At 42.8% G+C, this 21,185-nt stretch overlaps 1 protein-coding gene across 5 annotated transcripts in view; it reads right to left on the bottom strand.

The window, feature by feature from the left end:
- Window positions 1-248: 248 nt before the first annotated feature.
- Window positions 249-21,185, bottom strand: part of NDST2 (N-deacetylase and N-sulfotransferase 2) — a 619,227-nt gene continuing 598,290 nt past the window's right edge. For all 5 annotated transcript variants that reach the window (XM_030203391.1, XM_030203392.1, XM_030203393.1 and 2 more), the window contains one exon: window positions 249-4,667. In XM_030203391.1, coding sequence (XP_030059251.1) covers window positions 4,542-4,667 — 126 coding nt within the window. In that variant the 3' untranslated portion in view covers window positions 249-4,541. The remainder of the gene's footprint in view (window positions 4,668-21,185) is intronic.

Raw genomic sequence — 21,185 nt, 5'->3', positions numbered from 1 at the left:
TGATACTAACAGGAGTGTTTACAAAGTACTACCAAAATAATATAAAACAAAACAATGCCTCCCCCCTTTCCTTTATCATCAAACCATCTCTCCTAAGGCAGATAACTTTTTGCCCTCGGTTGCCTCATACACCTTTAAGAAACCATGGTTATTTTAGGCAATATATACAGGAGATATGGATTAAGGAGTAGACAGTAGACTCTAATCACGTATTCAAACCTTCATTTAAAAAAACAAACATACAAAAGGGAAAAAATTAGCACATTTATTGAATCCAATGACTGCTACTTCTAACTTTTATTGAGACAATTGTGTTTAGCTACGAGAGCCAAAAAATTCTTCATCATCATTCAATGTGAATGACACAATCCACAAGGGGTCCAGTGCAGAAGTTGGGGGGATGGGGGTACACTTGGTTAGTTTAGAATATGATTCACTTTTGTTTGTTTTTCTTTTGGCTGCACAAAATCTTCCCTTCAGTAGGGCACATGGCATAAAATACTATATTGCATACTATAGACATTTACATACAATGGTAAATGCACTATTTAAAATACACAATACCTAAGGCTTAATTTAGCTTGTTTTAACAACTCACCCCCTTTTCTTCCCCAACTCCCCCTTCACAAAATAAGACCTTTATGAGAAGCAGTCATAAATTACAATCAAAGTCACAGTCATAGATAGGATATGGATTAGTATTTCCTCATATTTTGCAATGAGCAGTAAACACTGGGCAGGGGTGGAAAAAGAACCACCTCATTCTTCCAGTCCTTTTTCTTTTCCATTCGGTCATTGGCGAGAGGAGGAATATCAGCTGCCTCACACACAAGGCACCTAATTTGTTCACAAGGATAGTAGAGAACAAATGTTCAGAGAAAGCGTCACTAGGACCCACTCTTTCACCTGTCTTCACAGAAGTCAGATAGGGCCTTTTAATCCCTCCCCCACTGTGCACCCACAGCCCATGAAACTCTGAGTATTTACAGAGCTCTTGTTTGGAATGTTTAGGAGCCAAAGTTCCATGGGATATGTCCCAATTTTCTCTAATTCAGCAGATATTCACAAATTGTCCTTTAGCAGCTGATGTCTTATTGTGCATATAGCAAGCATTAATACATACTGTGTTACTCAAGGAGGTCACATGAACTTTTGACTCCTTATATGTTCATCCCCCTAATGTAGCCCTGCCACAATGCTCAGTGTCAAGTATTACCTGAGATGCTTGTCCCAACTGGTACACATTGGCTATGATATCACAGAGTAGTTCACACACAAGTTGAATGAATTAGGCAGCAATGTGTGTGAGTATGTGTAAGACACAGAATATGGGCTGCTCAGGGGAGACGCTTTTTCCAAACCTGTTCTCACTTGGGTTTTTAGGATATGCATATTCACCATGGATAAGATATATCTACATAATCTGAGGCTATGCATTCAAATATACCTTATGTATATTCATTGTGGATATTCTGAAAATCCACCAGGCTCAGGGTCCTTGAAGACAGGTTTTGGAACTACTCACTGGCTTAAAGTATTTCCAACAGAAATGTAAAATCTTAAATCAGTCATTGCTTGGTATTATTATACTTGTCATGTGGAAACACTTAAGTGCCTGGTAGGTAAGCTTTGCTTGAAAAGGCTGGACTCTACTAACAGTAACACTGTTTTACTTTGCTCTTTTACTTCTCTCTATGCATTATCAGTGTGATGGCAGAGGGTATTTTGTTCCTTTACAAAAGAAACAAAAAAAATCATTTAACAGGTTTAGCTATAAGGAGATCTTATGGCTGGTGTGGGTGCAACATTAGTCCTCCAGGAGGTCACTGAAGTTTCGGTTAACGTACAGCAGCGCTGGCACTTTTGAGCTAGAGCTTACCATTCATCACACAGTTACGTTAGGAGCACTGCACTTGCTTCTTCCATATGGAGAAAATAGCACTGTCTTTTATGACCAATCTATGCTATCAAAACAGGAATTCGGTCTCCAAAGAAACAAAGAGGGTGGGCGTATGTTTCTCACCAAAGGGTACCCCACACTGCATTATCAGTATGACAATGCAGCTCTTTGACCTCACTTTTTCCTTTCATTGTTTCACAGTGTTCTCCAAACCTACCAATTATGAACAACTGCATACACTTCACTGGTATCACAAGGAGAAGCAGGCCATCTAATTGCATTTTGAACAACCGTGAATATCCTCTGATGTGTACTGAGCACTGCAAGGCAGGTGGCAGCCTTGTGTTATTTGGCTCACATGAACAGTATAGGTGAGACCAGTCAGTGGAACTAAATCCCTGTCCTACAGGCTATGTTCAAGAACATTCTAATACTTTTAGAGAAATTCATCTTCCTTTACTTGCTAATGGCAGGTAGAAAGCCTGGGGGTTTAGTGTACCGGACAAATGCCCACTACAGTATAGTAGGTTGGGGGGGGGGGGGGGGGGAAACTGCGGAAAGAGAAACAAATAATTATTTCTGAAGTTATTGAACTGGACCAGGTAAAAGGAGGGAACTGACTGGCTGGAGGAAAAAGAGGAATGTGGAGACCAATTAAAAGGCTCCTGGGAGCCCTGCTGCAGTCAATGGCTACCAGGCTGTACAGATGACCTGAAGTGTGTGTATTAACCGTTGCCAGCACTGTGCATCCCTACACAGGCTCAACAGTAGAGCTGGATGTATGTGATAACTGCTATAGAAACCAGGACTTCTAGAATTTTCCCCCTTTAACATCATGTAATTCTCCAACCTTTCTGCTGCTGAAAGCAGTGATCTTTTCTTTTTGGTGATAACTATGTTTTCTCAATAACTGTACAGGTGCAGTGAATAGATACAGTATAAATTAAACTCAGCTTGTTAAGACAAAAATAAATGCATCTAGCCCTCCCTGTCTTGTCATGTTTCTACCAGAGTAATTTAATATGCTTCCCTCACATTATCATTGACAAATTTACAGCCCTCATTAAAAGGAAAATACTGAGGTTTAAAAAAATATCACCAGAATGGTGAAACAATCTCCTAAATATCTGTGTTCCACTTAAAATAAATAAGCATTTAGAGAGACTCATGTTGCCATGCCCCTTTCAATCAGCTAAGCATCTGGAAGCCTCATACAGATCCACTGAATTCTCTCTGTGCTTTTCTGTCTTTGATCTTCCCCCTCCTCAGGTGACCTGTCTTGAGTGCTTTAGGTAACTCTTGCACGCCTTCCTCCCCAGGCCTTGGCAAGTCACCTCTGCAGCTCACCCAGAACTGATTGGCCCTGAGGACATGGCAATTCAGACACACATGTTCTATATTGTAACGCTCAACACTGTCCGAAAATTCTTTTCAGAGTAGTTTAAAAGCTTCATGGAGCCCAGTCAGCTCCCCATCACTGCTTGTACTGTCACTTGTCAGCTGACCTACAGTGCGGAGGGACCAAACAGCTTGAGAAGGGGATTCCTGAAGCCATGGCTAGCTGCAACGAGTCAGGTCCAATCTGTATCCCAGTTGCCATATATTGCCTTTTTTAAAACAGGCAATTTTATCCATTATTAATAGGTAGCATCCGGATGCACAGTAATAATAAAGAAAGCCTTCCAAGCTTTGAATTAACCTGAAAGAAACATTTTAACGAAGTATCCTTTTCAACAGATGGATGGGATAGTGACCCGTGACTTCTTTCACTATACCTTGGCAGAACAATAAAAATAAATTATTTGCTACTAGTTGTCTGTCTTCTGATCTGATCTCCTGTAGCATTTTTCTTCATGTACAATGGAGATGGGGCTTGGCCTGGAGAAGTTGAGTTCACATGACGGGCCCTTTGCTTTTGTGTAATACTGGTCAGCGTATGAGAGCATGGATCTTAGCAGAAGACTGATAAACACAGCATGCAAGCTTAAAAACAACACAAAAACAGTTGGAATTCCTCCACTGTACATTAGGAATGAGGCCAAATCTTCCACTGAAAACTTGCACGACTCAGCAAGACTGCCAGAGGAAAAAAAGAAATCAACCAGTCCAGAACTAGCACCCATTATTCCATTTTCTGCCACAAGTGGACTGAAAGATATTTCCCACAAAGTGCAGGGGGACTTCAGACTGCTGAAGGAATAAGATGATTCGAAAAGAACCAAACTAGACAGCTAAAAAGGAAAGATTACTTTCATAAAATCAAAGTATAGGGACGGCAGGTGGCATGGGGAAGGGACACATGAATTAAATTCCCCCAAGCTCTGATAACATCACATTCATCTTTTTTTCCTCTAGGCTGATGTAGCACTTTGTGCAAATCCATTTTTTGTAACGTTTTGGCTACTACAAGTCTTGTAGCCAACCAATAATACGCTATTGCAACCTGTTTTCACTCTGCAATGTGTCCCTTTCTGTGCAATCATTGTGATCTGCAGTCTCTTGCACTGAGGGGGATAAAGGGGGGGGGGGGGGGGTCTGTTGCTATTCCCCAGTCTGCCACTGGGGGCTCCTTTGTTGCTTGTGGCTGGCACTGTAGTGCGTTCTCTCTCAGATTCTGTCTCAAAGGCAAAGGGGGTGAGATTCAGCTCCAGTTTGTGTTTTGAAGTTCCTCTCGGAGCCAGGTTGGCAGTGACTGTCCAAGTCGGTTCAGCAGCTTAGACAGCTCAATATTGTGTTCTCGATAAAATTCCAGAAGGAATGTCCGAGCCTGTGGTGGTGCAGAAATGTACATTGGGTTTTGGAAAAGAAAAGAAAAGAAAAGAGGAAAGAGTGAGTCATTAAAGGATAAAATAAATTCCAACTAAAAAAATACTCTTTTTAGAAGTAACAATCTTATATAGATTTATTTTCTGTCATGTGCTTTAGACTCAAGCAGGAATCTCAGATTCATTCATTTAGCCTTATATGCCTGTATTAATCAGATATGGGATGACATTAGCACCACAAGAAATAAAGGCTGAACCACAAAACAGTGATTCTTAAATGCAACAAATATCAAAAATCAAATGGAGGAAAAAGACCTCAAAAATCAGATAAGAAGATTTTATCTTTGTCTGTTCACATCAATGGTTGCCATACTCGTCATTGGTCATTAAAAAAACAACCCCTCCATTGAATATTGTATTTTATTGTCAAACTTTTTTTATTTTAATATTTTATCAATTTAGGTGACTAGTACAAAAACTTTAGATTAATCAAATCAGTTATTCAATGGAGGTTTTTTTTATGATCAATATGGCAACCACTGCTGTGAGCAGACAAAGATAAAAGCTGCCTATCTGGTTTTTGAGGTCTTTTTCCTCCATTTGATGTTGATATTTGTTGCATTTAATAATAAGAACGTAACTTGGACAGACCAAAGGTCCATCAAGCCCAGCATTCTGTTTCTAGTATTTGTCAATCCAGGTCACAAGTACCTGGGAAGATCCCAGAACAGTAAAACTGACTTTGAGCTGCTTATCCTAGAAATAAGCAATGGATTTTCCCCAAGTCCATCTTTAATAATGTCTTCTGGACTTTTAGGAAATTATCCAAACCTTTTTTAAACCCTAAGCTAACTGCTTTTATCACAATCTCTGTAACAAATTCCAGACTTTAATTACACACAGCGTGAATAAATATTTTCTCCGGTTTGTTTTAAATTTACTACTTTGTAGCTTTATAGCATGCCCCTAGTCCTAGTATTTTTGGAAAGAATAAACAAGTGGTTCACCTCTATTCATTTCACTCCACTCAGTATTTTATAGACCTCTATCATATTTCTATCAATTTGTTTTGTGGTTGAACCTTTATTTCTTGTGATTATTTCCATTGGGGTGACGATTTTCTCATAGGATAGTTGGGTTTTATGACATTTCTGAAAGCTGTAGCCCACATCTTATTTCTTCCACAAGTGATCTCTTTAGGTGCAGGTGCTGCCATTGTCGCTGCCTGCTCGCCCATCAGGAGCTCCCAGACATCTATTCTAACCAAATAAGAAAAAGCTAAAAATAAATGAATATTTTTTTAATACCTGCTTGAAAATACAAGAAAACTGAAAAACATTCTGGCTCACTCAATTGCAAGTGCCTTATCTTTAAAAATGGTTTCTTTTCCCTGCTCTCTCAAAGGAAAACAATAAAGCTCCATGAATTTCTTATTCACATCTGCTAATGTGAGTGCTCCCCGATACACTGAAAATGTCTTGAGACATCCCTTTCCTGCCATTTCACTAAATGTAAATATCATCTCAACACAGTGCAACTTCTTCTGTGAAGAGCCAAAATACTAAGTCAGAAAATGGTGCCCTAAATGACAAGATGATCACTGGAGGGATTAAGGCATGATCCCCCTTACACCCCAGTGGTCACTGACACCCTCCCACCCACCAAAGATGTGAAAGAAACAGTTCATAACAGGCTTTACGACAGCATCAGATGTTATGGCCCGTGCTATTAGAGCAGCAAGCAGGTCCCTGGAGTAGCCTAGTGGTTGGTGCAGTGCACTGTAGAGAAAGGAAATGGGACTTGATATACCGCCTTTCTGAGGTTTTTGCAACTACATTAAAAGCAGTTGACATATATTCAGGTACTTATTTTGTACCAGGGGCAATGGAGGGTTATGTGACTTGCCCAGAGTCACAAGGAGCTGCAGTGGGAATCGAACTCAGTACACCAGGATCAAAGTCCACTGCACTAACCACTAGGCTACCTAGGTCCTTAATCCACTCTATTACACCTCGTGGAAAGTGTGATCTCTTCAAAACCCAGAGGTCTGATTATGAATGACACCTGCAGTTACAATGATGTACAACAATGCCACTCTTCTGTACTTAGACCACCAAGGTTTTCAAAATATTAACCCACCAGTCTATGGCCTCATATTGTCCCAATATATTTAGAGGTCCTTTTACAAAGGCATGCTAATATTTTTAGCTCACACTACAACTAAGCACACGCTGAACGCTAGAGATGCCCATATATTCCTATGGGCATCTCTAGTGGTTAGCACATGCTAATCATTAGCGCATGCTAAAAAATGCTAGCGGGCCTTTGTAAAAGGACTCCTTAATTTCTTAACATTTTACACCTTATTGAAGGAGGTAATTCTATAACTGGGTGCCTATGCAGCTGGCAGTAGCGAACACGGCCATTCCCAACATAGAAAAACGTCCAAGTTTTTGTTTTGAAAATGGCCATTTGCTAGACATTGTTGTGGTCAGTACATTTATCTTTTTGGACCATTTTAGAAAAAAAATGTCCAAGTGAAAAACGCATAAAATCAAGCCATTGGGATGTTATCAGGGGCCAGGATTCTTAGCAGACTGGCCACACAGACATCCCCAGCAGAGCAGGGGGGCACTGCAGTGGACTTCATATAAAAGGTCCCAGATACACATCTCAGTTACCCTCTTATATTGTATGGGGAGCCCTCCAAAACCCACAAAAAACCTATTGTATCTAACTGTACACCACTGTAATAGCCCTTATAGATGCAGGTGTCACTTATATGTGGGTACAGTGGGTTTTGAGAGATCACACTTTCCACCACAGGTGTAACAGTTAGAGTGGATTATGGACCTAGGTCCCCTTCTCTACAGTGCACTGCACCGACCTCTAGGCTACTCCAGGGACCTGCTTGCTGCTCTAATAGCACTGGCCAAAACATCTGATGCTGTCATAGAGCCTGTTATGTACTGTTTCTTTCACATCTTTGCTGGGTGGGAGGGGGTCAGTGACCACTGGGGTGTAAGGGGGATCATGCCTTAATCCCTCCAGTGGTCATCTTGTCATTTAGGGCACCATTTTCTGACTTAATCGTGATAAAAACAGGTCTACACTAAAACGTCTAAACTGCAGCCCTGGACGTTCAATATCTGAAGAAGATATTTTTTAAAGTTTCCTAAATAATCTATATTGAGCAATTGTTCTAATTTTCAAAGGAAGAGTATTCCACCATTTACTGACTGGAAAGAAAAGAAATTGTTAAACACAGTTCTATAAATTACCACTTTAGGACTGGGGTATTGCAGCAATAATGGAAGCATCTCAGACAAGGCTCTATTTTTTCATGTAAGATTTACAAGATCAGATAAATATTCCAGAGCAGATCCATACAGAATAAGAAAGGTCGTAACACATCATGTAAAAATAATTTGGAAACAATGGGAAAATGAATTCATATTTAGATGACAGACAAATAAGTCTTGCCACTGTATTCTCAAATTCTGTACTTTTTAAAAAAAGATCTTCAGAAAAGCCTTTAAATACTGCATTGCAGTAATCTATCTGTGATAAAAGTAGAGATTGTGTCACTAATCTAAAAACATTAAAATTAAAAACTGACCTAATCCTTCTTAGTTTTTTCATGGTACAGTATCCCTTTTTGATCACGTGATTTACATGTGGCCCAAAAGTTAAAAATCCATCAAAAACAACTCCTAAGATCTTTAATTGTTTCTCTAACTGAAATGTGATATTATTGATAGCTACTGCTGTGTCTCTGAAAGATGTAAAGGAATTTCCAAAAACTAGGAACTTTGTTTTTTCATTATTTAGCTTTAGCCTAAAATCTGATTTCCAGTCATTAAGAATACCAAACCCATATTCTGTTTGTTGAGCAATTTCCGATAAAGAATCAACAAATGGGATTATTACCTTGACATCGTCAACATAAATATAGGTCTGAAAACCTGTTCTAGAAAGTTTAATAGCTGTGACATTAAGACATTAAACAAAATGGGAGACAGGGAAAAAGATAAATTACCAGCTTTTTAAAAAATCTTGGTACGACCTATATTTAAGAAAACCTCGAAACCATTCAAGGACTGATCCACCTATACAACAGAAATCCAGAAGTGACAGTAGTATTTCATGATCTACCAGAACAGATATAATGCAGATATATCAAACTGCATTATGAGAATCCTATAACCCATACTAATTTCCTGTCTAGCAGGAAATGAGGTTACAGCAGTTTCAGTACTAAAAGTTTCCTGCAACATCTTCTGTTCCAACATATTTCACAATTTTACTTGCACTTCTGTGGGAATAGGTCAGATATCAGTTGTGATTACTTGCCCAATGGTTAAAAAGGTTCTTGAATATTTTATATATTATATACAAAAAGAATAAATGAATCCCCCTCCCCCAGAATGCCAATACACCTGCAGATCCCTACACAGACACACCACACTAGCAGAATATTTGACCTCAGTCACACGTGTAAAGCATAGCCAGTACCTTACGAAATACAGAAGTCATCATGAACTAGAAAGAGCAAAATACAGATAAAAACTGAGATAAGCAGCATAAAATGAATTGAACGTTTTTGTGATCTTGCCACGTATTTGTGACCTGGATTGGTCACTGTTGGAAACAGGATGCTGGGCTTGATGGACCTTCGGTCTGTCCCAGTGTGGCAATACTTATGTTCTTATATAACTGAACTAGGAACCTTAAGAAGTCAGAGTCTGCATGCAGTGCAATGCCAGCTTTGCACTGTGCAACACAGAAAGATACCAGAGATGGACATTTTCCAAAGCTGCCAGGCAATATCAAAGACTTCCCATTAAAGGAGCAGCAGGAAAACTTAGTAGAATCCTGGAAGAGGAGAAACAACAACCATAGCAGGAAAATATGCTGAATTCTTCCACCAGGCAAAAAATGCGGCCTGACCATGCAATACAGATCAGCACCAGAACACGGAAATCACCCTCATAATTGTACTCTCTGTACACTTTGGTTTTATTTTACTGTTATTACTACTTTTTTGTATATTATCTCCTGTTTTATTTCCTTAACTGCTAAGTGCATTACTTTGATAAAAAAAATGTAAAACTGTTATGCCATTAGTTATGTACCAGGTCTCCAAAATATACTCATTGTTAACATGAGGAAATTTCTGGAGTCCTTGCTCCTAATCTGTGAGATGATGTGATACCGGATAGACCTAGGTGTCTGTCACTTTTAGTGGTTCCTTTTCTGTGTTTTTCAGGGAGTTATAAAATGCCGGGTACTGGTAGGAATGGGATTTTGTCAGGATGGCAGAGCAAGCTGTTCCTTCACTTGGTTGGCCAGGCCCTGAGAAAGAGAGGAGGTCTCTTAGGCCAGTTTGACCTAATGAGTAAAAAAGGAGCTAAAAGGAGAACAGACTTGAAGGCTCTGGGGAAAGTCTCAACATTGCCGTCTAGATGTCTCACTACCATCTGAAACTGAAAATGGCCAAGACTGAGCTTCTTAACTTTCACCCTAAACCGACCTCTCCTCTTTCTCCATTCTCTCTTTCTGTGGATAACACTCTCATCCTCCCTGTCTCATTAGCTCATAGAAACATAACAACAGATAAAGGCCATATGACCCATCCAGTCTACCCATCCTCTGTAACCCCTAATTCTTCCTGTTCCTAAGCGATCCCACATGCTTATCCCATGTCTTTTTAAATTCTGGAACAGTCCTAGACTCCACCACCTCCACCACCCTTTCTGTGAAATAGTACTTCCTTAGGTTACTCCTAAGCCTATTCCCTCTTAACTTTGTCATATGCCTCCTCATTCCAGAGCATCATTTGAAAAAGTCTATCTTCCTGTACATAAATGCCCTTGAGATATTTAAACGTTTCTATCATGTCTCCTCTCTCCCTCCTCTCTTCCAGCGTATACATGTTGAGGTTCATAAGCCTGTCCCTATAATTTTTGCATTCAAGACTGCTTACTAATTTCATAGCCACCCTCTGGACAGACTCCATCCTGTTTATATCTTTCCGTAGGTGCGGTCACCAGAACTGCACGCAGTACTCCAAATGGGGCCTCACTAGAGACTTATACAACCGCACTATCACCTCCTTTTCCTGCTGGTCATGCCTCTCTCTATGCACCCAAGCAGCATCCTTCTGGCTTTGACCATTGCTTTTTCTACCTGTTTGGAAGCTTTAAGGCCATCAGACACAATCACCCCCCAAGTCCCGCTCTTCCTTCGTACACTGAAGTACTTCACCCCCTATACTGTACTGTTCCCTCGGATTTTTGCGACCCAAGTGCATGACCCTGCATTTTTTGGGATTAAACTTCAGTTGCCAAATATCGGTCCATTCCTCCAGCTTCGCTAGGTCCTTGCTCATGTCATTCACACCCTCCAGGGTGTCTACCCTGTTGCAGAGTTTAGTGTCATCCACAAAGAGAAAAACCTTACCAGACAGCCCTTCCGCAATATCGCTCACAAAGACGTTAAGAAGAGCCGGCCCTAGGACCAATCCCTGCGGTACTCCACTGACGACATCCTTTTCTTCAGAGCAAGCTCCATTTACCATTACCCTCTGTCTCCTACCATTCAAACAATTTTTAACCCAATCAGTTACTCTAGGCCCCATACCGAGGGCACTCAATTTATTTATCAGTCGCCTGTGTGGAACTGTGCCAAAGGCTTTGCTGAAATCCAAGTATACCACATCAAGCACCCGGAGGAGTAGCCTAGTGGTTAGTGCAGTGGACTTTGATCCTGGGGAACTGAGTTTGATTCCCACTAAAGCTCCTTGTGACTCTGGGAAAGTCACTTAACCCTCCATTGCCCCTGGTACAAAACAAGCACCTGAATATACTATGTAAACCACTTTGAAAGTAGTTGCAAAAACCACAGAAAGGCGGTATATCTAGTCCCATTTCCCTTTCCCTCCCACATCCAACTAACTGTTTGGTCACCCAGTCAAGGAAGACAGTCAGATTCGTCTGACACGACCTACCACTAGTGAAGTCATGCTGTCTCGGGTCCCGCATTCCATTTTTGACTCTGCTCTCTCTTTATCTGTACATATTCAACAAACTGCTAAAATCTGTTATTTCTTTCTCTATAACATCTCCAAAATGTATTCCTTCCTTTCTGAACATACTACCAAAACTCTCATCTACACTTATTACCTCATGCTTAGATTACTGCAACTTACCTCTCATAGGTCTCCTACTAAACCATCTCTCTCCCCCTCAATCTGTTCAATATTCCGCTGCATGACTTATATCCCACCAGTGTTGCCATGCTCATATTAGCCCTCTCAAGTCACTTCATTGGCTCCCTATCTGTTTCCGCATACAGTTTAAACTCCTCTTATTGACTTACAAGTGCAGCTCCTTAGTACTTCTCCACTCTTATCTTTCCCTACACTCCTCTTCAGGAACTCTGTCCATTGGGTAAATTTCTCTTTATCTGTACCCTTCTCCTACCTCCACTGCCAATTCCAGACTCCGTTTCTTTTACCCTGCTGCATCTTATGCCTGGAATATTCTTCCTGAATCAGTAAATCAACTCCATCTCTGGCTGTATTCAAATCTAAGCTAAAAGCCCACTTTTTTTCAATTATAAGAAGTATTTATTGAAATATAAGAGAATACAGAAAACAAGAGTGCAATGAAATACAAATGCAAAAACAGCAAAGGTGTTAACATTGAACTACCATAAAGTAACTTTTTTCTAAATTTTACAATAAACAGCACCCACCTTTTTGAGGCTGCTTTTAACTCCTAACTCCTATTAACCTGTTCAGTACCCATCATTCTGTATTATTATTATTAGCATTTGTATAGCGCTACCAGACGCACGCGGCACTGAACACCTGATACAGAGAGACACTCCCTGCTCAATAGAGCTTAAAAGGCTGTAAGCTCTATCGAGCATGTACTGTCCTATATGTGTTTAGTGTGAAGTGCTGTGCATATCTAGTAGTGTTATAGAAATGATTAGTAGTAGTAGTGAAGCCTACCTACCTGGAGTTGCCCGGGGAGAGAGTGAAGTTACTTACTTGAAGCAGGTATTCTCTGAGGACAGCAGGCTTCATACTCTCACAAATGGGTGACGCTGATCCGCATCACCCGGTCCTGCATTTTGCCAAAGCTAAAAAGAGAGCTTTGTACCGCGCATGTGCGAATGCCTTCACACATGTCGTGTGAATGCGGTCTCCTCAGTTTAATATTAAAGCAAAAAATAAAGTAAAAAATAACCAAGGAGAAAACCTCAAGGGGAGGTGGGAGGGATTGTGAGAATATGAAGCCTAATGTCCTCGGAGAATACCTGCTACAGGTAAGTATCTTTGCTTTCTCCGAGGACAAGCAGGCTCCTATATTCTCACTAGTGGGGAATCCCTGGGGATCCAGGCTCAGCAAAAACAACAAAGATTGGTCAATTGGGCCTCGCAACAGCGAGAACATAACAGAGATTAACCTGAAACTATATACAATCTGAAAGAAAGTGCAGCCTGGAACAGAATAAAACATGTCTATGAGGGTAGAGTTGGATTCTAGACCCCAAACAGATTCTGCAAAACTGTCTGCCCAAACTGACTGTCGCGTCGGGTATCCTGGTCAAGGCAGTAGTGTGATGTGAATGTGTGGACTGAAGACCATGTCGCAGCCTTACAAATTTCTTCAGTGGAAGCTGACCTCAAGTGGGCTACCGATGCAGCCATGGCTTTAACATTATGAGCCATGACATGACCCTCCAAGGCTAGCCCAACCTGGGCATAAGTGAAGGAAGTGCAATCTGCCAGCCAAATTGAAATGGTGTATTTCCCGATGGCAAATCCCATCCTGTTGGGATCAAAAGAAATAAAAATCTGGGCGGACTGTCTGTGGGGCCTTGTCCACTCCATGTAGTAGGCCAATGCTCTCTTGCAATCCAAGGAGGAGTGGCCTAGTGGCTAGAGCACCGGTCTTGCAATCCAGAGGTGGCCGGTTCAAATCCCACTGCTGCTCCTTGTGATCTTGGGCAAGTCACTTAACTCTCCATTGCCTCAGGTACAAACTTGGATTGTGAGCCCTCCTGGGACAGAGAAATATCCAGTGTAATTGAATGTAACTTACCTTGAGCTACTACTGAAAAAGGTGTGAGCAAAATAAAAATAAAAAAAGGTGTGCAAACTGCTTTCCCCAGGATGGGCATGAGGTCGGGGAAAGAATGTTGGCAAGACAATCGACTGGTTCAGATGGAACTCTGACACCACCTTTGGCAGGAACTTAGGGTGTGTGAGGAGGACTACTCTGTTATGATGAAACTTAGTATAAGATGCATTCACTACTAAGGCCTGAAGCTCACTGACCTTATAAGCTGAAGTAACAGCAACCAAGAAAATGACCTTCCAGGTCAAGTACTTCAGATGGCAGGAATTCAGTGGCTCAAAAGAAGCTTTCATCAGCTGGGTGAGAATGATATTGAGATCCCATGACACTGACGGAGGTTTGACAGGGGGCTATGACAAAGGCAAACCTCTCATGAAGCAAACTACAGGCTGTCCAGAGATGAGCTTACCTTCTACATGTTAATGATAAGCACTAATTGCACTAAGGTGAACCCTTATGGAGTTGGTCTTGAGATCAGACTCTGATTAGTGTAGAAGGTATTTAAACAGGGTCTGTGTAGGGCAAGTAAGGGGATCTAAGGCCTTGCTCTCACATCAGACGGTAAACCTCCTCCATTTAAAAGAGTAACACCTTTTAGTGGAATCTTTCCTAAAAGCCTGCAAGACTCGGGAGACACCCTCCAAAAGACCCAAGAAAACAAATTCTAGGCTCTCAACAACCAAGCTGTGACAGCCAGAGACTGGAGGTTGGGATGTAGAAGCAACCCCTTGTTCTGTGCGATGAGGGTTGGAAAACACTCCAGTCTCCACAGTTCTTCAGAGGATATTTCCAGAAGAGGAGGGAACCATATATGCCGCAGCAAGTACTGCATGATCAAAATCATGGTTCCACGGTCTTGAGTTTTAACAAAGTTTTTCCTATGAGAGGTATTGGAGGATAAGCATACAAGAGACCTGTCCCCCAATTGAGGAGGAAGGCATCCAACACTAGTCTGTCATGGGCCTGAAGTCTGGAAGAGAACTGAGGGACCTTCTGATTGATCTGAAATCACAAGTCAGGAGACTTGAACGAGCCTGGAATAAAAAGAGAGACGAACAAACACTAAATGACTGGAAACAACTTCGGAGAAAATACAAATACACTATCAAACAGACAAAAATACTACATTATAAAACATTAATAGGACCAAACTACAAAGACACACATAAACTCTTCAACCTCGTGAACAAACTGTTAGACACCACACCTGTTACAACCAATGACAAAGATATACCAAGTGTCGACAACCTTGCAAAATACTTCAAGGAGAAAATTGTACTATTACGACACAAAATACCCGCCAGCCCTACAGAATACACCACTCTCCTAGACTGTCTAGACCCAGAAGAAGGAACACACCCAGCAGACAGAACCTGGACCGAATTTGAACTATTATCAGAAGACCTCATCTCCAAAACTCTCAAAAAATATGCCAAATCCAACTGCAAACTAGACATATGTCCAAATAGCCTCATGAAATCTGCTCCTCAACAATTCATAATAAACCTAACTAGCCACATAAACTACATGCTACAAAACGGACTCTTCCCAGAGGAAAAAGGAAAAATCTTACTCACACCAATTCCTAAAGACACAAAGAAAAACACGAGCGAAATAACCAACTACAGGCCAATAGCATCCATACCACTAATAACCAAGATAACCGAAGGTGTGGTAACTAAACAACTCACAAGCTACCTAGACAAACATTCAATACTGCATGATGCCCAATCAGGATTCCGTTCGAATCACAGCACAGAAACAGTATTAGTCACCCTTATGACTAAATTCAAACAAATAATTGCAACTGGCAACAATATACTCCTCCTACAATTTGACATGTCAAGCGCCTTCGACATGGTTGACCATGGAATCCTACTACACATACTTGAATATTTTGGCATCGGAGGAAACGTCCTGAATTGGTTCAAGGGGTTCCTAACCCTGCGCTCGTATCAAGTCACATCAAACTCAACCAAGTCCAAGGCATGGATACCGGAATGTGGAGTCCCACAAGGATCACCTCTATCGCCAACCATATTCAACCTAATGATGATCCCTCTAGCAAAACTCCTATCAAAACAAAACCTAAACCCATACATATACGCCGACGATGTGACAATATACATCCCATTCAAACAAGACACCAAAGAAATCTCCAACGAAATCAAAGTCTACATATCATGAACACATGGGCAGATGCATTCCGCCTGAAACTAAACGCAGAAAAGACCCAATGTCTGATACTCACCTCCCAATACAACACAACCGAATTCAACGTGATAAACACACCAAACCTAAAACTTCCAATCTCAGAAACGCTAAAAATCCTCGGTGTGACTATCGACCGCCACCTAACACTTGAAACTCACGCAAACAACATAACCAAGAAGATGTTCTTCAGCATGTGGAAATTGAAAAGGATAAGACCATTCTTCCCAAGATTCGTCTTCCGCAGCCTAGTGCAATCCCTCGTCCTCAGCCACTTGGATTACTGCAACTCATTATATGCAGGCTGCAAAGAGCAAATACTGAAGAAGCTTCAAACAGCCCAGAACACAGCAGCCAGGCTCATCCTCGGAAAACCTAAATATGAAAGGGCAAAACCACTGCGTGAGAGACTACATTGGCTTCCACTCAAGGACCGCGTTACTTTTAAAATTTGCACGTTAGTCCATAAGATTATTCACGGTGAAGCCCCAGCGTACATGACTGATTTAATAGACCTACCACCCAGAAACGCCAAAAGATCATCCCGAACTCACCTCAACCTTCACTACCCCACTTGCAAGAGGTTGAAGTACAAGACGATACACGCGTCAACCTTTTCCTACATGAGCACGAAGTCTTGGAATACACTTCCGCGCAACCTAAGAACGATTAGCGAACAAGCCTCCTTCCGTAAACTACTGAAGACTCACCTGTTTGAACAAACTTACGGAAAGAGCCAAAACACTTAGAAACCACACTCACTGTTCACCAACTCAATACACATCCACTTCTGATCCCCCATCCCTCTATCCAGTCAATCATTCACTTACTCACGGAACAATGTACATTATATACCTAGGTTTCTAACAATGCCCTTTTTTCCCATTGTCTCCTTCTAATGTTTCCATGTTGATGTCCCATTGTTATACTCCCATTGATATTCGAATGTCTCGCACAACTCTGTTCAATGTAATCCATAACTTAGTCGTATCAAATGTATTTCTATTATTCATGTCTTATTGTAAGCCACACTGAGCCCGCAAATAGGTGGGAAAATGTGGGATACAAATGCAATAAATAAATAAATAAATAAATAAATAAATCTGAGAGGCAAAAAGATCCACCGAGGGGGTGCCCCATGCTCAGAAGATCTTGCAGGCTATGCCCATATTGAGAGACCACTCATGCAGCTGCATTATCATGCTCAGTCTGTCAGCCAGGGTATTGCTTGTGCCAACCAGATAAGTGGCTTGAAGGTACATGCTGTGTTGGTGAGCCCAATGCCACATCCGGACGGCCTTCTGACACAGGTGTGATCCGGTGCTCCCTTGCTTGTTGGTATAATACATTGCAACCTGGTTGTCTGTTTGGATGAGAACAATTTGGTGAGATAACCAATTTCTGAAAGCCTTTAGAGCATTCCAGATTGCCCAAAGCTCCAGGAGATTGATCTGAAAATTCGTTCCCTGGGTGGACCAAGCACCTTGAGTGTGAAGCCCATCTACATGAGCTCATCCCAGGAGAGATGCATCCGTCATCAGCACTTTTTGTGGCTGAGGAATTTGGAATGAAAGTCCCAGAGTCAAACTGGATTGAATTGTCCACCACTGAAGAGAGCCTACAAGTACCAGGAACACTTGGATGACATCTTCTAGACTCTCTGTGGCCTGATGCCACTGAGAAGCCAGGGTCCATTGAGCTGATCTCATGTGAAGACATGTCATGGGTGTAACATACACTCTGGAAGCCATGTGGCCCAATAACCTCAATATCTGCCGAGCTGTGATCTGCTGAGAGGCAGAAACCCTGTACGCAAGTGAGAGAAGATTGTCCACTCACATCTCTGGGAAGTAGGCTCAAACCCTCTGTGTGTCAAGCAGGGCTCCTATGAGCTCCAGTTGCAGGGGTAGTTTAAAATGAACCCTAGTAGCTTGAGCACCCAAATAGTCATCTGCATGGACTCTCAAGAACCGTCCTCTGAAGTGCACTTCACCAACCAATCGTCGAGATACAGGAAACACATGGACTCCCAGTCTACATAGCGATCCTGCAAATACTGATAAACACTTGGTGAAGACCCTGATGCGAGGCCAAAAAGCAACACGCAATACTGAAAGTGATTTGTTCCCAGCTGAAATCAAAGTTACTTCTGGTGGGCTGGAAGTATCAGAATGTGAGCATATGCATCAAGTCCAGAGAGCATAGTCAATCATTTTTTTTTAATCATTGGGAGAAGGGTGCCCAGGGAAACTATTCTAAACTTTTCTCGGACTAGAAATTTGTTCAGAGCCCTTAGGTCTAGGATGGGATGCATCCCCCCTGTCTTCTTCTGCACAAGGAAGTACCTGGAATAGAATCCCTGCCCTTCTTCCCCTGGTGGAATGGATTCGACCACATGGGCCTTCAGAAGGGCGGAGAGTTCCTCTGCAAGTACTTGCTGACACCTTCCTGTACTGAGAGCTGAATGAATGAGCTCTCAGTGGACAATTTGGAGGTTTGAGATGCCAATTGAGGGTGTATCTGAGATGGAATATTTGAAGAGCCCATTGATTAGAGGTTATAAGAGACCACCTTTGGTGAAAAAAGTTGAGCATCCCCCTGACTGGTCCGGGACGGACACTGTTACAGCAGCTATGCTCTGCTGGATTCAGTCAAAAGCTCATCCCTTGTTTTCAAAGGGGAGCAGCAGGGGCCTTAGGAACATGCTGTTGACGTGAATGAGTACGCTAGGGCTGAGTCTGAGTAGGCTGGTGAGCCGAAGGAGTGTACCTACACCTAGAATAGTAGTAGGAACCGCTCTGTGGCTTGCCAAAAACCCTCCTAGATGAGGAGGTAGATGCAGAAGGCACCCGGCGGGAGAGAAAAGAGATTGTATAAGTATGTTTCTTGATTTGGTCAGCGACCTCCTCAACCTTCTCTCCAAAAAGGTTACCCCCCTGGCAAGAGGCATCCACCAACTGCTGCTGAATAGAGTGTTCTAAGTCAGAGACACAAAGCCACGAGAGTCTCTGCATTGCTAAACTTTGAGCAGAGATCCTGGATGCCACATCAAAAGTGTTGTAAGTGCCCCTAGCCAAAAACGTTCGACATGCCTTCTGCTGCTTGACCAACTGGTGAAGAGGCTCGGCGTGCTCCGGAGGGAGAGCATCCACCAAGTCCGGCAGTTGTCGCACCGAGTTTCGCAAGTAGACGCTCGTGAAGAGCTAGGAGGACTGTATACAGAAGATGAGCATTGAAGCCTGGTACATCTTCCTTCCAAAAGGATCCAAGATTCTAGCTTCTCTGCCTGGGGGCACCGCGGCATAGTCTCTAGTACTTCTGGCTCTCTTGAAAGTGGACTCCACCACCATGGAATTGTGAGGCAACTTAGACCTATCATATCCAGAGGTACCGTGGATCCGATTCTAGGTATCAATCTTATTGGGTATGACAGGGACCGACAGAGGGGACCTTCTAGTTCCTGATGAGGACTTCCTTGAACACCTCATGGTGAGGTGCAGTCACAGTCTCCTTAGGAGAAGATGCATAGTCCAGGACCTCAAGCACCTTGGCCCTGGGCTCATCTTTCACTTCCAAAGGAAATGGAATGGCCTTAGTCATTTTTTTTTACAAAATCTCCCTATGAGATTGCTGAGACTGATTCTGCCTCGAGGCCAAGGATCCATGTCCTTGAGAGCAGAATCGAGAAGTCGACTCCTACCTCAACACCGGCAAAGCTTCCTCCATCAAAGTCATGGGGGGTGCTGGCTTGGGTGGCAGTCGACACCAAGGTTGCAAGCGGCGCTGGAAGCCACTCTGCAGGCTGAAGGCCAGTGGAGCCACAACGGGAGGTAGGGTAGGCACAAGCACCCCTGACACCGATGCGCACCATTGCATAACGCCATCCAGCAGCTCTGGGAGCAAGGCCCGGATGTTCTCATTGAGGGCTGACACTGGGAAAATCTAGGGTGCCAGTTGAGGCACAGGTTGCAGAACCACTGGGGTTGATGTGGGAGCAGGATCTTAGCTGCTTGGAGACAGACACATCGGCACCTCCTGTATGGAGGGGGAGTGATCCTCCCGGCGCCAAAGCTTCTCGGGTGTCAAATTCCTTGATGCGCCAGAGCTCCTGGCAACATGCATCAAGGATGACGTCAGACTCCGAACTGGATTCAGCTGCTCAACTCCAGCACGTCGGCCACGGCGGACGAAGAACTTTGAAGACGTCACTTTGGGTTGGCTGGCGGGGGTTGGGGTCCCCCGCCAGCTGAAGAAATATTTTTAAAGGCCCGGGAGGAAGCGGACCTCGGCGCAAAAGTAAGAAATGGCAGTGGGGGAGGGCTGGCGGCAGGAGGGGGGGTGGAGAGAGTCGTTGGTGGCAGTGGGGGGTCCGGTAATGGCAGCAGGGGGGGGGGGGGTGATGGCGGCGGCGGGGGGGGGGGGGCTAAAATGTGCCCCCTCCCTCTGGCTCTGGCCCCCCCCTACCGCCGGAGACCAGATACGCCCCTGAGCATATGCACAGAAAAGTAGTTAGTCTGAGTACTGTGGAGAGATTTTAAGATTCTATGGACTTGTATCTGCTTCTGAGTATCTTCTAGGGAAATAGGAATAAGTTGGGGTGTCCATCCAGCAACCCACAGGAAAAGAAAGGAGTAGTCTGTCCTTCTAAGAGAAAAAAAAACGGAAGAGAACTACTGTGTGCATGGAAGCTGAACTCAGAAAGATCCAGGTGGTTGACTACCTGATTACAGTAATTTAGAGAAGAACTACCTGCTTATTTAAATTTGAACCTGGAAAAGAAATAAGATACTAAATTATTCTTAGTGGGTACTCGTCACTTGACTAGGCCATTCAACAGAAGAATCAGATACAGTGTGCAAAGCCTCAAGAACACTAGGTAGATGTATGAGTGGACATGTGTGGATGATGTGTTCCATTGTCTGGTTGACCCCACAGGAGCTGTGCAGATTATCTCTAAAGCCCCAGTGCCATTCAATAAATGTGAACTGGCCATGGCTTGACTAAAATTGTGTATACTGTGACCACATTTGACATGGAAAGTAGAAACCAGGTTGTCGACTTGTCCACAGTTGACAGTGTTTGTGGTAGACCAACTCTTATGCCATAAACCTAGACTTAGGGTTTGGATCTGGATGGTCAACCCAGATTGGATTCCTC

The sequence above is a fragment of the Microcaecilia unicolor genome, chromosome 5 (genome assembly GCF_901765095.1).
Source record: "Microcaecilia unicolor chromosome 5, aMicUni1.1, whole genome shotgun sequence".
Lineage (NCBI taxonomy): Eukaryota > Metazoa > Chordata > Amphibia > Gymnophiona > Siphonopidae > Microcaecilia > Microcaecilia unicolor.
The sequence above is the reverse complement of the archived record's forward strand: the minus strand, read 5'-3'. Positions and strand labels throughout refer to the sequence as shown.